This window comes from Aythya ferina (genome assembly GCF_964211825.1).
Source record: "Aythya ferina genome assembly, chromosome: 8".
Lineage (NCBI taxonomy): Eukaryota > Metazoa > Chordata > Aves > Anseriformes > Anatidae > Aythya > Aythya ferina.
Genome location: NC_140304.1, coordinates 1,934,242 through 1,957,305, shown reverse-complemented (window position 1 = coordinate 1,957,305; position 23,064 = coordinate 1,934,242). Strand labels below are relative to the sequence as shown.

Here is a 23,064-nt window from a genome sequence, read left to right as displayed (position 1 = left end):
CAGAATTTTTAATCTCCAAAATACAAAGAAGCTGCTTTTGATAGCTGTGTAAGACCTGAATAGGTCTGTGAAGCAGCAGCTAAGGGGATGGAAAGTTAGAGGGTGAAACTGTATAGTCCACTGTTTCCCATTATGTGGTATTTTATTCTGTCTTGACCATTTAGCAGCTGATAGGTTGCTTGTGCCCATTTGCATTGTGGAAAAGAGCCTGATACAGACTAAAGCATTTTTAGCTCATTTTAGACCAAATAGAGTTTGTGTCAGCAGATTAATAATGAACCTGTTGTTTCCTTTGTTCCATGTTACTTTTATTCTCTGTCTGTCATGTATAACAGCATTTTGAGATTGACCTTCCCTGGATGTCAGTACAATGAACCTCACTTCCTCTTATCAGTGGTCATGAACAGTATTCTGAGCTGCACTTTAAGCGAGAGTCTAACACAATAGTATTTCAGCAGAGGTTTCAGCCATTTACAAAGCATCTTTGTTTTAGGCTAGCGGTTACACAAGGACAGAGCTCTCACTGCTGGATCATTCTTGCAAGGCCAGGATGAATGGTACCCATTTCATTTTGGAGTCTTTACCGAATAAATGCGGGACACGGACAGCATATATCTTGGACAAGATTGTTTATTTTAACTCTGTGAGTATTTTAGAAAGAGGAGCCTTCTCCTCTGCTGCACGTCATAGTGGTACAGGGAAGCCATTGTAGTTAGCTTTAGACTTAGCAGAAAGGAGGAATCCTGATATTTTTTCTGTAGAGCACAAACCTAGTTGCAGCTACAGTCCCTGTATTCAAGGATGTATGAAGGCCATGCATTCAGTGTACCACTGTGGATAGTATCCCAAAGGGAAAACAAGGAGTTGAAATTATGTGCTTTTACAAAACTACAGGGCTGAAGTTTGGGGACCATCTGTACCAGTCTCAGAGAGTTTGCATGTGCTTTCCCTATGCAGCTTGAATGTGCCTACATGTAAGCAATACTACATAGCTATAGGAAGGGACAGGAATGAAGTTCTGTGATTGCAGAGAGCAATACCATTTAATTCACATGCTGGATTATTTAAGGTGATTTTTTTTCTTTCCAATTAGTGGGAGAAAGCCTTTCAAAAAGTGAGGAAGAGAGATTATCTGTGCATGCTTGTATTTTGGATTCATACTTGCTATCAGTGGATGTATGTGATGAAGGGTATCTGAGTACTTTTGTGTGAGTGATGATGTTAAGAAGCCTGCATAGGTTCCAGAGACTGCTTCGACGCTGGCTCAGTTTATGACCTTAAATACATTGTGACTAATCTGGGTTGGAAAGTAATGACAGGTTTCTCTTGCTGAGCTTTCCAGTACATAACCTTGGCAAATGATGGAAGGCCTGTGGTCCAACCCAAACACAGCTAAGGCAATTTCATCTGACCTTGCCTGGCTAAAACTGTTCTATATTGGCAAGTCTGTAGCACCTAACTTTAGAAACAATCTCAAACCGAGACTGTGGATAGAAACATCTTCTAACTACAGAATAGCATGTGTCTGGAGCTAAATACTGTCATTGTCCCTGTATTATGTTCTATTATGGTCCAAACCAAAACGGTATTTGCTGTTGCTTCTCTCCTTTCTCCACCATGTCTTTACGAGTCTTGGTTACTCACTTAAACTGAAAATCATGTATGGATGGTATGAATGGAGTCTCAAAGAGAGTATATATCACTTCTTACTGTTTGCTTTATGTTCAAGAAAACAAATATGAAAGTCTTACAAGGGAGGGGTCTAGCTGAGGAACTGTAGGACATAGATAGCTAACAGAAAAAAGGAACTGTCAAGTGAAGAAATGGAGAAGTGTGGAAAGGAGGAAGAAAAACAGGGGGATGTTAAGTAGAAATTCAGAGGAAAAAAGGAAAAAATGAAGAAAGAGACATGTTTTGGGGTCTACATCTCTAAAAGTATAAATGGAAATGACAGAAGAAAAAATCCTTAATGAGCCTAATACTTTCAATGATATTCAGTGAGTGCATTAAGGAAAACTGTAAATTGTGAAAAATCACTTTAGAAAGCCATTTTTAAAATCAGTGTTGGTTATACAAGTACCAGAAACAGAATGGAAATGCTGGAATGCTCATTTGGATATCAACACCCAGACCAGCATTTTTATTGTTTTTTATGTTTCTGAATTCTGGAAACAAACTAAAGGGTGTTCACAAAATGTAACCTACATATCTTAAACAGCTTTTGTGCCAAGCATTTAAGATGTTCTTTCACCATCTGATTAGCTGGTGCACTTCTTTAGGCCTTCACATTGTTCTGAAGAGAGAAGAGAATAATAACCACAGAGTGCTCAGTTATCATCTAATTTTATGCATTTGTAATACCTTTTGTGCAGATTGTCATTCAGCTGTCATCACCAGCTGAAAGCAGTGGCTTTGATGATGATGACATGGAATCAGGTGATAATGGATTTCCAGGGGATGGTGATGAGGGAGACATTACTTTCTCAAGCTGGCCTGAAATAGCGGTATGTTACTCCTGGTTTTGTACCTGACAATAGAGGAGAAACCTGTTGTAAGAGGCAGCTCATAAAAATTGCATTCATAATAATAGCAATTGATTTGTCTTTTACCACTTTTCCTCACACTTCTGTTTCTTGTAACCCTGCTGAAGAGTGGCACTAAATAGAGGGAATGTGGGTGGGCCAATATTGTACACTCCAAACTTGTCCTTATCCAGCTACCATTCCTGACTCAGGATGTATTTGTACCAGTGCATTTCTTTCTTTCTTTCTTTCTTTATTTATTTTTCAGTTTAATTGCACACTGCACCAGCCAGAGAAGGATTTTTTTAATCCTGCCATGTTCTGGCCTCCTGAACCACACGTCACGAATGTGACCTTCAACATGGAGCTATACAAAACAGATCTGTTCCTTGCTCCCTCCCAAGGACTCTTCGCTGTTGCTGAGAACGGGCCAATATACGTAGAGGTAACAAACGATAAAAGCTGTCAATCTAGCCAAACACAAGGTCATGCAACTGAGCCAAATTTATGCTTGTTGGTAGAAAGACCTCCTTATGCAGTTGCTTTAAACTGACAAGTATGAGGTTTTGGGGCTATGGAGAATACAAAATGTGGGTTAAGAAGCAGGACAATGCTTTTGGTCAAAATCACAGGATTCCTGCAGAATGGATGAACTTCAGTACAAGGTAGATTAGTCATTCTTATTATATCTGCTTTACTGTGCAGAATTTAAGATGGTCTCTGAGATCTTGCTCTGAACTGTCATTTTCTGGTGAAGACTTCAGGGTTCATTTTATTGGGTAATACAGCTGAACCTCATCTGAACAATGTAGGCATGAAAAAATGGTTACAAGTGTCTGTCTTTCACATGGTAGTGTTAGGTTGTAAAGTTAATACAGATCCTGTTCTCTCTCTGATCCACTTAAAAACTCCAGTTACAGGTCTTGTGCTCATCACACGAGATCTATGGTAGAAGGTAAATAAGCCCAGCAAAGTCAGCAGCCATGAGCATAGTGGCTTGTTTGACATTAGAACAGTTTTCATTGCTGTTTCAGTGTCTTGTGACTCTTTTTCATTCTCTCTCTAGTGAAGAGGTTTCCACTTCTTTGGAGAATAAAAGACCGTAAAGAAAATTCATCTTGAAAATGTATTGTGTATAGTAATTTTAAAGGAGTTTCTCTTGGTCTTTGTCCTATTATACAGTACAAAGACACTTTATGATGGAAACAGAAGCATGAAAGTGGTGCCAGAGCTCCAGGTTTTTGTTTTTCCCGTGCTCCTGCTGCACTATAGGATCTGCTACTATAGCCTTTTCTACTTCCTTTCTTTAAAAAATACTGCATTCATTTCAGGGCTGTTAGATAGCAGATAATCTGTGAAGGTCTTTGGTTTTGTTTTTTGTTCATTTTCTCTTGTTTTTTTTGAGACTAAAATACCAACTAAACAATGATAAGAGTACCACAGGAGCTTTGCCATATCCTCAGAGCTAAAATTAAACCCATTACATCAGTAAGCAGATCTAAACAGATGTAGTTATCTCTAACACTTTTGTTTGTTTTCTGCCAAAACAACTTTAAACAATGCTATAGTGAAAAGTACTTAAGACAGTTGAAGCAAAAAGAAAGTATGTCACCATCATTCAAGAATGTTTATAAAAGACACATTATTTTTTTTTTTTCATTCGCATAAAACCTGCTGCTTCCTTCAGCAATCTAGGATTAATTCCCTTGGCTCCTAGCTCTCTGGATTGGTCTGATTCTGGAGCTGCTAATTCAGACAAGTGTTCTGATTTCTTCATCACCTGTCCTAGCACAGGCCTTTTTTCTTTTTTTTTTTTTTTTTTTCTGTTTCTTTTTCTTACACGGTGGAAAATCTATATCAGTTTTGGACTTCTGTGTTTTCATTTTTATCTGACAGATTTTTTTGGCATTTGTTTGTTTTCCTTTTGTGGCTAATACCTATATTTTATATATATGTGCATATATATATAAATAAAAATTTTGCTCAGTAAATTACTTAGGTCATAATCTGTAAGAACTCTATCTGCCTTTTCCTTCTCTGCTAAAAAAAAATTCTTCAGTATTTTATATTTTGGCTCTTTTTTTTCTCATTCTTGGCTTTCATATTCTTACCATAATTCTGGTCTCACCTTCCCTATAGTTCTTTTTGTTTCCTTGAGATACCATTCATCCTTTTGTTTACATGATAGTGTTTCATGATGTAGTATACTTGTCCTCCTTGTCATAATCTCTGTTTACACAGTCGGTTTACCTTTCAATATCAGTGGCTTCATTTTTATTTGCCCATTTGTTTTTTTATAAGATGGTATCTCTTGCTTAGATATTTCAGCCCATCCTTTCATCTTTAGTTTGATTACTGCTCACATAGAAAAAAATGAGAAATGCCATTATTCACTGCAGAACTCAGAGCATCCAAACATTTTTCTGTATAGACCACAGGAAAATTAGGCAGGGTTTCACTTAAATATACATGCAGCACATAAAGATTAGGTACACAGTTAAGGTATGTTTCTTCTTTCTAAGCAGAAAATTATTTCTTGTGGAATTGTTTTCATCATGTAGTGTTAATAGTCAGGCATAGCATTCCTGTTATTTATTAGAAGTAGCATGCTTCATTTGTTATAATTTTTTTTTTCATAATTATTCTGTAGCATTTATTGTCTGTCTTCAAATTCAAATGAACAACATTAGTGCCCTGCAAGTTTGCAGTCTTAGTTATTTTTCATTTTTTGAATATGAATTTCAGACTCACATTTCTTAAAAAATTACAGCTTTTTAGTAGACTTCTCCCCCACCCCCAGTCCAGAAATGCCACCCACACATCAGACCATGACCTCCACTCTGCTTCTGCATTCCACTCTTGGCGGGGGGTGGTTTCTCTGTTGTGTATTCCTTTTTTCCATTTCCTTTTTATTTTTTTTTATTTATTTTTTTTGTTAAAGTTTCAAATGGACATGGATTTAGAAATCACCTTTCATAGAACTCTCATGAGCTGTTTGGCTGTAAGGGAAGCAGCTCCATCTCAGTAGTTGCTTTCATTAATGTACATATCTGGTCTGGATTTTTCATATGATTTTGAAAAGATAAGGGATTGCTGTATTTTGCATGTTTATGCTATTAAGCAGCTGCTGCTTTTGAAACCATAGATTTTCTCTCTGTCTGACAGCCTACCCTTAACATGTAGCCTTCAAAACAGTTCAACATGAAGCGTCACTGGATCACCGCTTTAAATAAATGTTGAAAATGTGAATGAAACTTGAACTAAAAATGTAATTTCTGAGATCTTACTATGTTTTTTTCTTTTTAATGCAGGTTTCTGTGACCAAAGCTGACAGATCCTTGGGTTTTGCCATTCAAACATGCTTTGTTTCCCCATTTTCAAATCCAGACAGAATGTCTGATTACACCATTATAGAAAATATTTGTCCTAAGGATGAATCTGTTAAATTCTACAGTACTGAGAAGGTGAACTTCCCAATAGCACATGCACAGAAGAACAAAAAAAGATTTAGCTTTGTGTTTAAACCAATATTCAACATCTCACTGCTCTTTCTTCATTGTGAGTTGACTTTGTGTACAAATAAAGACAAAGATACTGAAGGACTGCCTAAGGTCAGTAATTTTTTAAAGTTTAAACTTCTGATTTAAGAGAAAATAAGATTTATTTTTTAAATCTGCAATGACTAAATGTTTTGCTGTTGGATTGATGTAATGAATATGATAGATCTAGACTCAAGATTTTAATGGATAAGAGTCATGATGCTACGCATTTTGACTGCAACATTTACTGTTTCTATTTAAGTCTCATTGTATGGGATAAATAGAAGTTGCTTTTCATTATGCACATAGTTCAGATTTATCTTTGCTCTCAATATCACATAACAGTATTACAAACAATGTTAGTTTTAACTTCCAAAGACATACATAATACTGGATAATATTGCAAGTGTGTTTGACCCTTCTTTTAGGAATTGAGATTAGCATGTCTCACTAGAACTTGGTTAGAAAATAAGTAAATGCTGGCATGTTTGCTACAGTTTGGTACCATATCATCTTACGTGTTTTTACAGCAAATAGTCCTGAACTGCTCTCATGTTTCTAAATAAAATTCATAATTTCTATCTGATTGTTACAAAAGACAATCACCAAATTTTCCTCTATGACTAATGAAAATGGCTTAAATCCATTGCTAGAGAATATATTGTAAGAATTTTGAATTTATTTTTACTTTTGGCAACTTCTGTAAGTGGCCCTCAAAGTTTTTTTGTTTTTGTTTTTGTTTTTGTTTTTGTTTTGTTTTTTTTTTGAAGATGTCATACTGATCAGCATGTACTTGTGACTACAATACTGGCCGCTGGGTTTTTAAAAACTAGTGTCTGTTTTTTATTCTGCAGTAAAGTAATTAGTACAATTTAAGTTCTATACTAACACTCTCATAAAGGTTAGAGGATCCTTAATGAAGGCAAAGGTTGCATCCTGAAGCACAGCTAAGAGTTACCTTTGCCACTACATTACATGTGTTGTTTGGAGGTACTCCTGTTTTGTTTTGTTTTGTTTTTTGTGGTAAGCAATTTTGATAAAACTGATAATGAGACAACTGTGCAGCTGGCAGAGCTATGCTGGCAGACACTGCAGATGTTTGATTTTGAGTAACTCCAGCCTCACTTGCTGTTCTTTCCACCTGCAGTGTATTCCTCCTGATGAAGCTTGCACCTCTCTTAATGTGGATATGATCTTGGCCATGATGCACAACAAAAAAACCTTCACCAAGCCCCTTGTTGTAGTAACTCATGAAGGAAAACCAGAAGGTATGAAAATGGGCTTGACTTGTTTAATAAAGCTATATACATGTATATTATACTGTGTACATATAGCAACTTAACATGGAGTAAAACAAGAGTATTCCAAGTATGTGTCATTGTGTAAAATCATGGTAATACTGTGTTTGTAAGATGTTATTTGTTTAGATTTGTCCCTGGCAGCAGTCATTGTGGTAGTTTGTTGCCATCTTTTAATGGGCTTTATTGATCCCTGGAAATGTGGTTTTGCAAGGCATTAAAAAAGGAATACCGTACTGTGCAACAAATATGTGCAAATATGTGCAACAAAAAGGTCGAGTCCCTTTGGGTTAGGATCGGCAGGGACAACAAGGCTAGTGTCCTGGTCGGGGTCTGCTATAGACCGCCGAACCAGGATGAGGAGACGGATGAGGAATTCTACAGGCAGCTGACAGAGGTTGCAAAATCGTCAGCTCTTGTACTCGTGGGGGACTTCAACTTCCCTGACATATCCTGGAAGCACAACACAGCCCTGAGAAAGCAGTCTAGGAAGTTTCTGGAGAGCGTGGAAGATAGCTTCCTGACGCAGCTGGTTAGTGAGCCTACCAGGGGAGGTGCCCCGCTAGACCTTCTCTTCACAAACAGAGAAGGACTGGTGGAGGACGTGATCGTCGGGAGCTGTCTAGGGCAGAGTGACCACGCAATGGTGGAGTTCACTATTCTTGGCGAGGCCAGGAAGGGGACCAGTAAAACCGCTGTATTGGACTTTCGGAGGGCTGACTTTGAGCTGCTCAGGACATTGGTTGGTGGAGTCCCTTGGGAGGCGGTTCTGAAGGGCAGAGGGGTCCAGGAAGGCTGGGCGCTCTTCAAGAGGGAAGTCTTAATGGCGCAGGAACGGTCTGTTCCCACGTGCCCAAAGACGAGCTGGCGGGGAAGAAGACCGGCCTGGCTCAACAGGGAATTGTGGCTTGATCTTAGGAGGAAAAAGAGGGTTTATAAGCTTTGGAAAAGTGGGCAGGCCACTAAGGAGGACTTTAAAGAAGTAGCGAGGCTGTGCAGGGACAAAATTAGGAAGGCCAAAGCTCATCTGGAGCTCAATCTGGCTACTGCCGTTAAAGATAACAAAAAACGTTTCTATAAATACATCAACACAAAAAGGAGGACTAAGGAGAATCTCCATCCTTTACTGGATGCGGGGGGAAACTTAGTTACAAGAGATGAGGAAAAGGCGGAGGTGCTCAATGCCTTCTTTGCCTCAGTCTTTAGCGGCAATACCGGATGTTCTCTGGATACCCAGTACCCTGAGCTGGTGGAAGGGGATGGGGAGCAGGATGTGGCCCTCATTATCCATGAAGAACTGGTTGGTGACCTACTACGGCACTTAGATGTGCACAAGTCGATGGGGCCAGATGGGATCCACCCAAGGGTACTGAGGGAACTGGCAGAGGAGCTGGCCAAGCCGCTGTCCATCATTTATCAACAGTCCTGGCTATTGGGGGAGGTCCCAATCGACTGGCGGCTAGCAAACGTGACGCCCATCTACAAGAAGGGCCGGAGGGCAGACCCAGGAAACTACAGGCCTGTCAGTTTGACCTCAGTGCCAGGAAAGCTCATGGAGCAGATCCTCCTGAGAGTCATCATGCAGCACTTGAAGGGGAAGCAGGCGATCAGGCCCAGTCAGCATGGCTTTATGAAAGGCAGGTCATGCCTGACGAACCTGATCTCCTTCTGTGACAGAGTGACGCGCTGGGTGGATGAGGGAAAGGCTGTGGATGTGGTCTACCTTGACTTCAGCAAGGCTTTTGACACCGTCTCCCACAGCATTCTCCTCAAGAAACTGGCTGCTCTTGGCTTGGACTGGCGCACGCTTCGTTGGGTTAGAAACTGGCTGGATAGCCGGGCCCAAAGAGTCGTGGTGAATGGAGCCAAGTCCAGTTGGAGGCCAGTCACTAGTGGCGTCCCCCAGGGCTCGGTGCTGGGGCCGGTCCTCTTTAATATCTTCATCGATGATCTGGACGAGGGCATCGAGTGCACCCTCAGTAAGTTCGCAGATGACACCAAGTTAGGTGCGTGTGTCGATCTGCTTGAGGGTAGGAAAGCTCTGCAGGAGGATCTGGATAGGCTGCACCGATGGGCTGAGGTCAACTGCATGAAGTTTAACAAGGCCAAGTGCCGGGTCCTGCACCTGGGGCGCAATAACCCCAAGCAGAGCTACAGGCTGGGAGAGGAATGGTTGGAAAGCTGCCAGGCAGAGAAGGACCTGGGAGTGATGGTGGACAGTCGGCTGAATATGAGCCAGCAGTGTGCTCAGGTGGCCAAGAAGGCCAACGGCATCCTGGCTTGTATTAGGAACAGCGTGACCAGCAGGGCTAGGGAGGTGATCGTCCCCCTGTACTCAGCTCTGGTGAGGCCGCACCTCGAGTACTGTGTTCAGTTTTGGGCCCCTCGCTACAAGAAGGACATCGAGGTGCTTGAGCGGGTGCAGAGAAGGGCGACGAAGCTGGTGAGGGGCCTGGAGAACAAGTCCTACGAGGAGCGGCTGAGGGAGCTGGGCTTGTTCAGCCTGGAGAAGAGGAGGCTCAGGGGTGACCTTATTGCTCTTTACAGATACCTTAAAGGAGGCTGTAGAGAGGTGGGGGTTGGCCTGTTCTCCCACGTGCCTGGTGACAGGACGAGGGGGAATGGGCTTAAGTTGAGCCAGGGGAGTTTTAGGTTAGATGTTAGGAAGAACTTCTTTACAGAAAGGGTTGTGAGGCATTGGAACAGGCTGCCCAGGGAAGTGGTGGAGTCACCATCCCTGGAAGTCTTCAAAAGACGCTTAGATGTAGAGCTTAGGGATATGGTTTAGTGGAGGGCTGTTAGCGTTAGGTTGAAGGTTGGACTCGATGACCTTGAGGTCTCTTCCAACCTAGAAAATTCTGTGATTCTGTGAAATATGGGTTTCATAAGCAAAATTCTAGCACTGCTACTTCCAGCAGCTTCTTGTTGCCCAGAGATCAAAGGCAGTGCTCTGTTCCCAGCTATATCACTTCTATGTTGTGGTTGTAAATTTAGGAATGACAGCAATAGAATTACAAAATATTGGGAATGCTAAAGCCCAGTAAGTTTGTAAAGCAAAGCAATGGCCACCAGAAAGAAACTCATTAGGTTATTAGGCTACTAAGAGAAAAAGATGAGCTTTTATGCAACTCCTGTTTGCTACAGTGTAGGACATTTATTTCTGTGGAAGTTTTTAATAAACACCTTATTCACATCTTTTGCAGAGTAATTTTATTACTGTTTTTAGTTCAGTCAATGTAACAATGTGCTATTGCTTATCTTTAATGCCTCATACATGTATAAGGAGATGGTGAAAGATAATTTTCCCATCTTAAACCTACATAGCCCCAAGCAGCATGGGTCTCTAGTATGATAGATATTTTTGTCATTAAAAACAAAGAGCATGTTTTTAGTACCTTAATAGTAAGATCTGCTTTCATTTGAAGGATAGCAAATGTAAGTGAAATATGCTCAGTTCTGCACCCATGTCCAATAAAGTAGTTCTCTAATTCACATTAGTAGTAGCTAAATCTGTTTAAAGGCAATTTTGGACCTCTGGGGTAGACCTGCTAGTTGTGCTCCATTGAAGAAAATGGCATGATGAGAATATGCTCCAATTTAAGATATGCCATGTGTGTTTACTGAGTGACGGGAACTGAGAACTATTTCCACAGTTTCATGTAGTTTGAAAGTTCTTCTTGGTGAATGCCTCTGATAACAGCATCAGTCATGTTTTGTTGCATCCATTAAAGGAGAAAGTGCATGTGCATTATCTTTTCCTTTTGTATTAGCATGGCAGTTTAATTAAAAGCTTCAGTGGTTTCACGTGCACGTCATAATCTTAAATTTGTATACAAAGGCTGCTTGAAATTTTGGAATGCTTTTCAGGGAACATCAAAGGATGGGCATGAGAAATCCTTTAAACTCAGTTGTACAGTGCATGCTTTTTAGTCTTCAAGCAATTTATAGTACCATACAGCATTGCTAGGGGACATAAGCAACAACTGTTTCTGTTTTAACTCTGCAAAAGAGTGTATTATTTGCTTTACAAACTTCTTGTTAGTACAGATCAAATCCAATATGAATTAAAGTAAGTATTTGATCTGTCTGATACAACTAAAACTGTATTTGGGGCTTGATTCTGTGCTTTCTTTTTAACAGAACTCCCACTTTCTCATTTGCTATTCTATTGGGAATGAGTAAATCCTACAACTGAAGTTCATCTTTCAATAAACAGACTTATACTCTGAGCTCTCTTGCTCTTCTGATGTGTAGAGCATTGTGTGCAGCTCCCATCTAGGACTGCACTCAGAATGTTGTCTTTGTGAGAGGCACAAGGTCTTAGTGTGCAAAGACAAGCTAAATTTATAAAGATCAGTTAAAAGACAACAGAGTGATAGAGTATTTTGTTGCATTGTGGGTGATTTGGTCTAATTGTGGGATGTTTGATGGAAATCTCCCCCAGCATATCACAGCTTTCAGACACAATATAAGGCAGCACATTAACAACGTAGCTTTGTTGGTATGCAGTTATTCAGCAGTGAATCAAATGACCCCTTTCTAAAAGCCAAATGCCATTGTTGTCCATGAACCTAAGATTTGAAGAAGAAATCATATTGCATTACTGAAGAGGAGAATTTATATTTTAGAGGTGGTGTTTATCATTTTCTTTCATTGTTGTAAGTCATATTATTTGAGTTACTGCTATCGGAGCTGCTCTGTAAGCCAAATGAAGAAGTCATGTGCTTGAAATTTAAAAAGTCTTAATATGATCATTGCAAAGGTGTCATCTTTTCTTCTGACATAAGCTTATGACTCGTCATCAACTCTAGAAGAAATCCCAACTGTGATTATATGAGATTATATGAAGTATTAAATGAATTATAATGTAATTGCATGTGATTATATGAATCTATGAGACTAATTCTTCCTCCCCTAATAATTTTTTTAGTTTTATATGAGTTCAGTTACTAACATTATTGCAATAGATCCCAATGAAAGTGTATAAAAGCTTCATGTCATGCACTTCTCCTATGCATTGTGGCATTTTAACACTCCAGCCCCAAGTCAGTGAAAGGCATATAGCTAGCTTTTTAAACACTAGGAAATATTTGCTCTTCTGTTGAAATAGTCTACTAATTTCATTTTTTGAATTTTTGGCAAGCATTGTTATTTCAGCAAAGGGAGACAAGCCATAGAAAGGAGGTCAAGTTGAACAGCTAATGGGTTCCTCTATCCTGAAAAAGCTTAAAGCATCATTATAATTTTTAAAGGCCAGCTGCTGCTGTTTTTAAGTTAGATGCTTTCCCTGGACTTCAAGGATTCTTACTGTTCCTGTGTTGTTACCCATGTTAAAAGAAGAACTGAATCAGTGGGGAGAATTTATAACGGGCTACAGAGCCTATCATTAATTAGCAGGCTTATATTTTCTGTACGGAGGCCAGTGACAGAATGAGCACAGAAAATTAATTTTCCCCTCATCTCAGAAGGGATGTTGCTGGCACTTGGGATATGCTAGTAGAGCATTTGGACAATCTGTTGGTGCCTTTACTCATGTTTGTACTGTTTAATGCTTCCTAGTTTCAGTCCAGCCTTCCTAACAACTCTTACCTTCAGTTATACTCTTGCTGTTACGTGTGCTTGATGCCTTTCCAGTGTATTGTGTGCACATGCGCACAAGTACACGCTAACACTCTGTTCTCACCTGTTTCCTACTGCTGTTCCACCTGTTTCCTACTATCCTGCCAAGAGTGATCTGGAGGTGATAATTAGGTGTTAGAGTAACTGACAGTAATGCAGTTTAAGAATAAAGTGCTTTTTTGTGTATTGTAGGCACGTCTGAGAGAATAATGATCATACAGGATACTGATGGCAGTTTAGTGCTCCCACAAGAGTTTAGAAGTGAGAAGCACAGTCTTGGTTTAAGAATACTCTAAATAACATACTTGTTTTCAGTACTTTTGCACCATTGTGTTTGCATTGCAGACAAACTTGTTTTTTCCAGTCCCTAAAGATACAAAAACAAGTATTGGGATACCGTCTTATCAAGTCCTTTTACAGCCAGCTATTGTAGTGAACATACTCAAATACGCCAGAATTTAAACAAGATCCCTAGGTTACTGGGCAGCAGAGAAGCAAACTCCAGCTAACCAAACAGTGCCTTGGGTCTGAAGCCAGAATCTCTAGCTTTTCTGCTGGAGGTGGCATTTTTGGAGAAAGATAAGAGGAAAAGTTAAGCAAAAGAAGGGAAAATTCTTCAATTCTTGACACGTATTTACTTTCTGCTACATGCTGATAGTGATGATGATAATGCCAAGAAAAATAGGTTTGGTCTAATAGATGATCTTTGATTTCCTTTATATATATTATTAAAAAACAGAACAAAATAAAAACCCAACATCCAAAGCAGAATACCCATTAGGATGTAGGAAAATGCATGAATCAATATATACTCGTGTAATTTGGACAAAGCAGCATGTATTGTGCCATAATTCCGATCTTTCTTTAGAGTTGATAGCCATATTTTTGAGTTTTTGTTTTGCTTTGTGTTTTTGTTTGTGTTTTAGCATTCTGGTATCATGGTTGTGATTGGTGAGAAATCATATGAATGTGATAAATATAAATCATATGAATCACCTTAAAATAACCCTTGTTATCTGTGCTCTTAAAGAGCTCCTCATATGGATTACAAGAACAGTTGCAGGTCAGAACTGGTGATATCTGGGTGTGGAAGGTTGCAATGCACTTGACAGCAAAATGCATGCTGCGTGAACTTATACTGTAGATATGTTCCTCTAAGGAATTACCAATATATGAATGGAATTTTTCTAAGCTGAGCAAGATTACTGAATTTGAACTGTTTTTCCTGAAGTTCCTGGTTGTTAAAGACTACAATTCATGTCTTTCTGCCAGATCAGATCCTGAAGGTTTCTTGCATAGTTTGTAGGTTCTTTGTGGAATTCTGTCTGATTATTTATTTATTTTTTTTAAACAGATCCCTCCCTTCCAAAATCAAACGTGAGACAGTCACGTAAGTAACTTTTAAACCTTAACTTTAGTATTAAATAAGTGAAGAAAATTATCTTCAAGCCTTCTGAATTATAGTGAGTGTGTGTGTTAAATTCTGAAACAGAAGAAAGTTCTGATTAGCGCTGCTAGAGATGTTCCCATTGACCTTGAAAGAGAAGGGCTGTGATCATATGTGTATGTGAAAACTGAATTTGGGAAAATACCGCTGATAATCTCAGTGTGAGTACTGATGAATGTAAGTCATTTCCCCTTCCTCTGCCAAGGCCACCACTTCCCAGTATAAGGTTTTCAGCAGCAATACCATCCTAAGGAGCTCCTGTATCCTATTCTAAGCCTTACACATATCCTGCACTGCAGCTAGTCACATCCTCAATTACTCTGGCACCAGCACGCTGGTCATGCTGCAGATGAGAGCACTGAATTGATGTAGATTAATTGTTTTGGTTTGTTTTTTGGTGGTAGTGGTGGTTTTTTTCTTCTGTTGTCTTGACTAAGTTAACTTTATTTTTAACTGGGGTCATCAGTAACTGACCCTGGAGGGGGGAAAAGAAGAGAAGTAGCACTAGAAGGCAATAAACAGAAGGGTGATGGTAATTTGTAGCTAAAACCAAGAATAAATGGAGAAAAAGGAAAATTAGAAGAGGAAGTGCAAAGAAGGTTTTTCCCTCTGTTCCTGACCTTATGACTTTGGGATTCAGTTTGCTCAAAATAACAAAAGGAATGAAAAATTATGCTTCTGATGCTTTAGCCTCCAGTTGACTTTCTTCTCTTCAGTAAGTCTTCTTCTCGGAGGAAAGGATAGTAGGCTGGTACCTTGTGAGGGAAAAAAAAAAAAAAAGAGTTTAGAAGATTCTTTTCTGCTTTGCATTTAGAATGACCAATCATAGCCAAAGGAACAAGAATTAGTCCCCACATAAGAAATGGGAGAAAAATCTCAAGTCCCAGTCCATCTGTTTTTGCACACGCAGACTTGGTCACAGGCACCCAGTCTGGGTCCTGAAGGCCCTTGCCAACAGGAACTGCTGGAGAGGATATTTTTAAAGGGGAAAGGCCCTGAGGAGCTCAGGAGCTGGTGGACTGAGAGATGTCTACAGGGATATCTGTTGAATGCAGGAACATGTGTAGTTATTTCTAAAGTGAGAGTGTTGATTGTGTTTCGAGAACTGGAATACTACTGAAGGATACTATTGAGAAGATCCAGTCATCGCATTTCCCAGCCAGTTTAGTCAGTAAAATGTTATTTGCTGGCCTAGGCCATTTTGTGTACTGGGAGATATTAAAAATACTGAAACTAGAATTCAATTTTCTTAGAAGAGTTTTCCCCCAGATGATTGATGAAAGGGTGATTTTTGAAATGCTTCTAATGAAGAAAAAGGAAAACAGAAAAGCTGGAAGTTTCTCTCTTTGGATGGTTAACTTTTGGGGCAATGCATCCAGGAACCAGATGCTGTTACCCTTGAAATTCTAGTGTAGAAAGGCCTCTCCCCTAGAAAGTGATTTTGTGTGTGTGGTTCTATTTTTGTGTTCTGGAATTAATTTCAGTTATTGAAAAGATTGCCAAATGTGAAAAACAATTGTTTCTATTTATGTTTTTGCTGACTGTTTGCTGGCATCGTTTTTCTCTTAACAACAGTTCCGTTTTCCACCTAGATTTCAGACTGAACATGCAGGAGGTGTAGAGGAAAGTTTGCTTGAATGTTAAGGCATTTAAATGAAAAGCATCTTGTGACAAAAATCTCCGTCTTTTTAAAAACACATCTTTAAGATGAATGGATATTTAATTTAATGCACATTATTAAGGGACAACTGAAAATGCTTAATTTTTGCAATGTTTTCCAGATTTGGTTGTGCAGAGTTCGGGTTTTGCTTTGTGATGTGGAACAGTTGGTTGAAACCAATCTCTGAAAGCATTTTTATTTCCTTGATGAAAGTCTGTTAATCTTTTCCTTAAAATGGTGCTTAATTAACTATTAACTTAAAACAAAACAAAACAATACTTTTCCATGAAAGTGCAATTGTTGTAGAACTGTTTGTCACTGACAATTAAAAGCTCTAATTGTGTATGTTTTCCTTTTAGCTGTGTTCTATGGTCTGGACACTCTGACTGTTGTGGGCATTGCCTTTGCAGCGTTTGTAATTGGAGCCCTGCTAACAGGAGCACTGTGGTTTATCTACTCTCACACAGGTAAGCATAAGGGCTCTTACAGACCCCAGTCTGTAGATTGTGCAGCAGGAAATGCAGTGTGGTCTGAGTCCTTGCAAAGAGGGAGGAAAGGGAAGGGGAGCCATCAATAGCCATCCTGCCCTTGTTTCTTGTTCTCTGTTTTTAATAGTGTTTTCCAGCAATTCCTCACGTGAGCCTGTTGGTATTCATGAGTAGACTGATACCTGCCCTTCCCTAAAGGGAGGTATTATGCCTTATCTATGTGATTTAAAATTTGATAAAATAAGTTTAAACACAACTCTTCAAAACTCAACTGAGAGTAAAACTGAATTTTCCTGTCATGTTGCATCATCATTAATAGCATCTCTGTTTAAAATTCAGTTAACGTGTCAGTTAATGGATCCATTCTGGTTCACATACTACTCTTTTTTAATTTTTCTTTTTTTCTTTAACTTACTAAATTAGACTTATGTGACTTGGGATATGATGTGATCAGTTCAAACAGACCAAATGGCTAAGAGAATGCATTACTTGCACTGATGTTTTCTGAATATAATTAAATTTGAAAAAGTTTCTCTTGATTACATTGAAATGTTGCCTCTACTATTTATCTCTTCATTCTTCAACTATTGGACTAGATGGTAAAACTCTTGTAATCTCGTTTAAATGAGTCCATGTAAATAACCAGGAGTGTGTGTGAATTGGTCCAGTCTTTATGCATAGATAGTTTTTCAGTATCTCCTTCTCACACTTTTTTCCATATTAAAATAAGTTAGCAGACATACAACACTGTAGGAAGCAGAGTTTGTTTAGGGAGCTTTCTGCTGCATGTAATCTGCAGTTTGGAACGGACAAAGAGTAGACATTGATAAGGCCTTGATTTGAAGCATGTGACCTTGTCTGCTTGTGGATTACTGGGTATTTCAGAATCCCTGCAGCATGCTGGACTCCAGCTGCTTCCACTTTTGACCTTGCAAGACCCTGCCAAGATCTCTGGGAGGTGGGGAGAATGTGAAGCTAATTACTCCAAACCTATGCAGCTCTGGAGCCCTTGAATTTTCCCATAGCGCATTACAGGGTGGGTTTTTTGGTTTTGTTTTATAGCATCTAAAACCTCATGGAAGCCATGTAGGGGAGAGAATCTGGCTTGTCAGGTCAGAGCTACTTTAAATATTATAACCTAGGAGCCTATGTTAATTTGGAACAAAAAATGTTGTTTTTTTTTTCCAAGTGGCGGTACAGCAGCTTCATATAAGCACTTTAATACTTAATGCATAGGCTGTGTATGAAGCTTGTGTAGAATTCAGAGCAAATATGGAAGCTTTAAATGTTGGAGTCCTATACATAAGCAGCATAATTCTGCTTCATATTACTAATAAAGCATTATGGAAGTAATGGAAGTGTAATTTCAATAGGTAAATAGGAGGTAATTTTCAAATAAGCAGCTTTTATTAACAAAAACATTAAAACAATTGTTAAATAATATTGTTGTTCCTGCATTTGTGAAAGTTGAAATTCAGTTCATATACACAACCATCTATAGCCACATGTTGTGTGTCAGTAATAAAGGAACACTTGGAAGCCAACATGATAAATCCTTCAGCCTCAGCAAGACTTGGACCAATCCCACTAAAAGAATTACATTAACAAAGTACATCAGTTGTAGTTACCATGTATGAGTAGTGAAGAGGACAGCTGCTCTGACTTTTTTCTCCATTTATTTTCATCTCTTAAAGACAAAGGCCAGACAAAAAGAACTTGGAAGAAAAGAAAGTAAGGGGACACTGTAACTCATCAGATCAGAGAATCACAGAAAAGATATAAGAAATATCTAGGAAGTTATCTGGGTCAGATTTTGAAAGTGGCCTATGTTTCTGCGCCCATAATTTTTCCATGCATAACAGCTTGTATCTACAAAGCAGAACTTGCAGCAGAGTGCAATGAGGGCTCTGGCAGGGATGGCCTCTTAGAGGACAACTGCTGTGACAGACAAGATAATCCAGCTGCAGTGGAAACATTTTAGAGTCAGCTGCAGACTTCATTAAAGTAAGGAGGAAAAAAGGTAATCTAAATATCATCTACAGAGTGGCTGTCTTTTGCCATTAGAGAATTCATCCATTGTTGACTTGTGCTCTGAAATCTCAAATTTTGTTTTATGTAACACTGAGTTTATAGCCCATGATTTAGCCCAAAAGTTGGAAAATACAAATTAACTCTAAAATTGTGTTTTAGGGATACTCAGATCATGGACAAAAGCTACTGCTGGTGGAGAATGTCAGCTTGGGGTGTGTGAAGTAAGCTATTTTTTTAATGTGATGCTATATGCAACAGGGCAAAAAGACACCTTTTTGCCAGTAGTTAGAATGTTTGCTGATACAATTTTCATCAGTATAGCTCTATTGGCAGACTCATTCTAGTACAGAGAAAGCTTTACGTAAGTGAGCTCCTTTGTTTAGTTTGACAGGCTGTTAAGGCTGTTAACATTAAAACCTCAAATAATTGACAGAAGAGCTAAAAGAGAACTAAAGAACTAAGAACTTAAAAAAAAAAAAAAAAAAAAAAAAAAAGTAGAGTTTAATCTTAAAATATTAAGCAGAGGTTGTTGTTTGGTTTTGTTTCATGTAGGGCTTTTGCTGTTTTTAGAGATGCAAAAATAAGGGATTTCTGCCAAAGCAACAAAATTGTGGTTTAAAGTACTCAAGATTCAATGAAACAATTCAACATGGAGTACAGACATTCTAAGATACACAGGTATTAGGGGAGGAGAAAAGGGAAGCTGCAACTATGACTTTAGAGGAGGAATTTTAGCTGACCTTTCTGCACAGGGACTCCCTACTTTTGATCCTTTGTCCAGTTGGTTAAAAGACTTGAAAAGTGGCTGAAAGCTTTCCATGGCAGTGTTATTTCTGGAAGGGACTCAAGAGCAAACAGAAAGAAGCAGAGATTTAGTAAAATTAACCCAACTTACCTGGGTGTCTTAGGAAGGAGCAAAAATTTTGAAGTGTACATGGACGCAGAAACCCTTCAAAATTAACTGTCACTTCCATATCTGTCTTAACAGGAATAATTGACTATATTTAGGAAAGGACGTGCACAAGTCTGATAAGTTATTAAGGCTGCTAAACCTATCTCTGACCATGTAAACTGAAAGCTGCTATCCAGAATATCAGTTGCTTCATTTTCTTAGGAAGTGTGCTTTTTTCTTCTTCAGACAGTGTTGCAAGTTAGCAGGATAAAATGTTCCAAAATCTGAGAATTTAAAAGCATCCCTCCTCCCCCATTTCTCCTTTCTTTATGGGATCTGATTTAAATAAACTGACATAGCAACCAATTATACTTGGCAAATGGAGATAGAAAAGCAAACATTCAGACTTCCGGGACAGGGAGTACAACTGGCAGCTTTCCTGAGTGTGAATAATAAAGTGCATGTTGTTGTGTTCAGATGGGTAAAGGCTTGTTTACTGTCAATAGACATGTCCATTTTGAGTAGTTCTCATTCAATAACATGGGTTACATGAAACTGTTTACATGAAGAAGACAGATGGGGAATGCCTCTAGCAATAATTTACATTTCTTGAAGTTCTTTTCATTAATATTCTTTAAAAATTATGTGCTCCAGATTTGTTGGGCATAAATAAGTGTATAAAAAAATTAGCTGGTCTAAATACAATTGCTTGACTGTGTTCATAATATCACAGTGATTTGGATTCTTTTACTGAGAACTTTGAAATTTTGTCTTTGTTCCACAGCTGACTGGGGAATATCAGAGCTGCTGATAGTGCTCTGGAAATGAGATACTGAAGAGGAAATTGAATCCAGGGGGGAGTTGCTACTGAGGGAAAGGGGCTGTCATCCCAAACTGAAGGGGAGATACCTCCTAGGACACTTCAGAGACAGCTGAGAGAAGCAGGCATTGGGCTTGCACAGAGAGACCGTGACTGTGCCTGTCGCTCTTCTGTAAATAAAACGCCACACATGTAGCTTTTAATTTGCTTATGAAGTACAAAATTAATTTACTTATGAAATCTAGTTAAATACACACAGATGGCACTGTGACATGCTGTGGTTGACGCAGAGCTGTGTGTAGCCGTGCGGTTCATAAAATGGATGACAGGGAGGAGAGCCGAGGGAGGCGCGGGCCGGCGGGGCCTGCAGGGCCGTGCTGCCGTGTCTGCCGCTGGGGGCCCCTCCGGGGGAGCCGGCCTCAGGCCCGAGCAGCGCCTCCCGACGCTGCCATGCTGCCGGGGCGGGGCTGGCCGCTCCGCTCCGTTCTGATGGTTTTGGTTCTCTTGTTTCCTTTTAGCGAAAGGAATTTGTTTATCGCTGCCTCTGTAAATATAAAGCCTTCTGTACTAAGGAAGGAAGGTTTGTACACAAACAACCGGAGAAGGGAGCAAGTTAGGAGGGGAGAATGTCCAAACAAGGTTTATGAAAGCCTTTACACTATGGTAACACAAAGTGTTGATTTGAATGCAAGTTAGAGCTGAGACACAGTTTATGTGTGTATGACTGGGGTTAGGTTCTGACCTGTCTCTTGTAAGCAAAAATCTGCAGCTTATTGATGGCTACGTGGTTATTTCTTACACTGTAAAAAACAGACTTAGAAAAATCTGTGCACAATCGTATAGGCTGGACTTAGTGCTGACTGCAAGAATGAGATTCTGGCCCTCTTTTTCAACATTTCATTGGCCTCCTGCGCAATCTGTTTCTCCTGGTTTGCTTGCCTTTTATTTTTTTTTCTTCCCCCTGTCTTTTCCCATTCCTTCTTCCCGCCCTATCCCAAGACCACTGTGGCGCAAGGCAGATGCTGAATGCTGTGGGGCTGTGCATCTGCTTACAGCTGTGGTTACAGTGCAAGCTCACAGTGATCCTGGCAGTTCCCACTACAAAGAACACTTGCAGCCTCTGTGTGAGAAACCCTCAATCCTCCCTTGTTTAGAGCAGACCTTTGCAGACTCCACAGCTGGCAGAAGTAAGTTTTCTTCATCTGGTGGGTCTGTTGGCTTTAACCTGAGATACAAACCATTAAACACACACTTCCTCTGTGGGTCTGTTGCTGAGGAGCACAGGGTGCTGGCAGCTGGGCTGCAGCACCGGTGCATGGGGATGTGCCAGAGAGCTGAAGGAGGAAACAGGCTTGTCCCTGCTCAGCAGCTCTCTGGAGGCAGGCTGTGCTTCCAGCCATCAGTCTGTCACTGCAGCAATCGCTCTGAGCAGGGAAGAAAAAATGGACTCTACCTTTCTTGAGCTACTGGTGGATGTGGCCCTTTGGGGTCAGACCAACTCAGGCAACACATGAAGCAGGAGATCCATGGCCTCTTAAACTCATGAAGCAGGAGATCTACCGGCTTCTGATTCTTCCTTGTCATTCTTGCCCGTGGTCAGGGAAAAGATTTCCTTCAGCTTTGCTGGGAGAGCAGCTGTGATGCTGCTGGCTGCCATAGTTAGTTCTGTGGCCTCAAACAGCAGTGGTTTCTGTGTCACCATGCTGAAATCGCAGGTTCACATCCTGGTGATCTCAAGGCAGGGGGCAGCTGCAGTGCACATCATATAAAGTTCATTTTTCTATTTGTCCTGAAGAGGCTATTTTGTAGTAATACCAAGGTTGCAGATTTGAGCACCGAAACTTTAATTAGAAGGAAAAAAAATCCCAGTTATGATTTTCTATGTGGCCTCAGTGTGATCTTTTGAACATTCACATTGTGGCACTATTTTTACTTACATCCTAGTAAGAGCTGGATTTTTTCCATAAGATTCCTGCCATGTGTGCAGAAGGGATGTGGAGAAAGACGACAAAATCTAGGTTTTATCAGGAGTCTTAAATCTGTCTTTAGCTCCTGAATTGCTTGATTTGACAATCCAAACAACAAAGGGCGTTTAATTTAGTGTCAATAAATAACTTACAATAAAAGGTGACACTTGTTCTCATTACAGGTTATAAGTGTTACACATTCTGTGGCAGCTGTAAGGAAGCTTCCTACTTGTTATCTTCAGAGTACATCAAGTCAGGCTTGCAGGGTAGCCTGTTGTCTTTCTTACACTAAAAATCTGATCATGTCTTACAATATGTGGTATCCAGTTGACTGAAGAACATTGTCTTTAGATCCAGCTTCACACTTACGATAAATATGTTGCTTGATAAACTGGCATTGAAACAAAAGTCTGCATTTCTATGGCCTTTTTCCATTAAAACAGTAAAAGCTATGAAGTGGTCTGAATCATGTAGCAAGACGTGCTTGAGTGACAGCTGACAACAGAAGATGGATGGTGTCCATCTTGGCAGTTTCTGTTTGGTGCTTTTACAGTGATTAAGAAAACAGCAATGTTACTTTTCCAATGTGCACAGCAATGCTAAGGTGACAAAGAATAGTAGCATTCTCAACAGTACTCTGAGGTCTATCACCCAAGACATTAACTATATGGAAATAAAACCCACCAGAAGAGGAAGACTGGGAATTAATAGTTTATTTTCTATGACAACTAACATTTTCTACTTCTCTTTTCCCCCAACCCCTTTTTACTCTCCCCTTTTC

At 39.7% G+C, this 23,064-nt stretch overlaps 1 protein-coding gene and 1 long non-coding RNA gene across 5 annotated transcripts in view; one reads left to right on the top strand and one right to left on the bottom strand.

Moving 5' to 3' along the window:
- The window catches only part of TGFBR3 (transforming growth factor beta receptor 3), a 161,014-nt gene that overhangs the window by 134,168 nt on the left and 3,782 nt on the right, over positions 1-23,064 (top strand). For all 3 annotated transcript variants that reach the window (XM_084527515.1, XM_084527514.1, XM_084527513.1), the window contains 7 exons: positions 494-643; positions 2,373-2,504; positions 2,791-2,967; positions 5,834-6,133; positions 7,209-7,329; positions 14,333-14,368; positions 16,445-16,552. In XM_084527515.1, coding sequence (XP_084383641.1) covers positions 494-643; positions 2,373-2,504; positions 2,791-2,967; positions 5,834-6,133; positions 7,209-7,329; positions 14,333-14,368; positions 16,445-16,552 — 1,024 coding nt within the window. The remainder of the gene's footprint in view (positions 1-493; positions 644-2,372; positions 2,505-2,790; positions 2,968-5,833; positions 6,134-7,208; positions 7,330-14,332; positions 14,369-16,444; positions 16,553-23,064) is intronic.
- Positions 615-23,063, bottom strand: LOC311440511. 2 transcript variants are annotated; one of them, XR_014695439.1, is made up of 4 exons: positions 19,500-23,063; positions 18,202-18,288; positions 15,046-15,180; positions 615-2,527 (listed from the first exon to the last, which is right to left on the bottom strand). It is a non-coding gene; the product is annotated as an uncharacterized lncRNA (long non-coding RNA). The 2 variants fall into 2 exon arrangements; XR_014695440.1 differs by lacking the exon at positions 615-2,527 and having other exon boundaries at positions 13,665-15,180.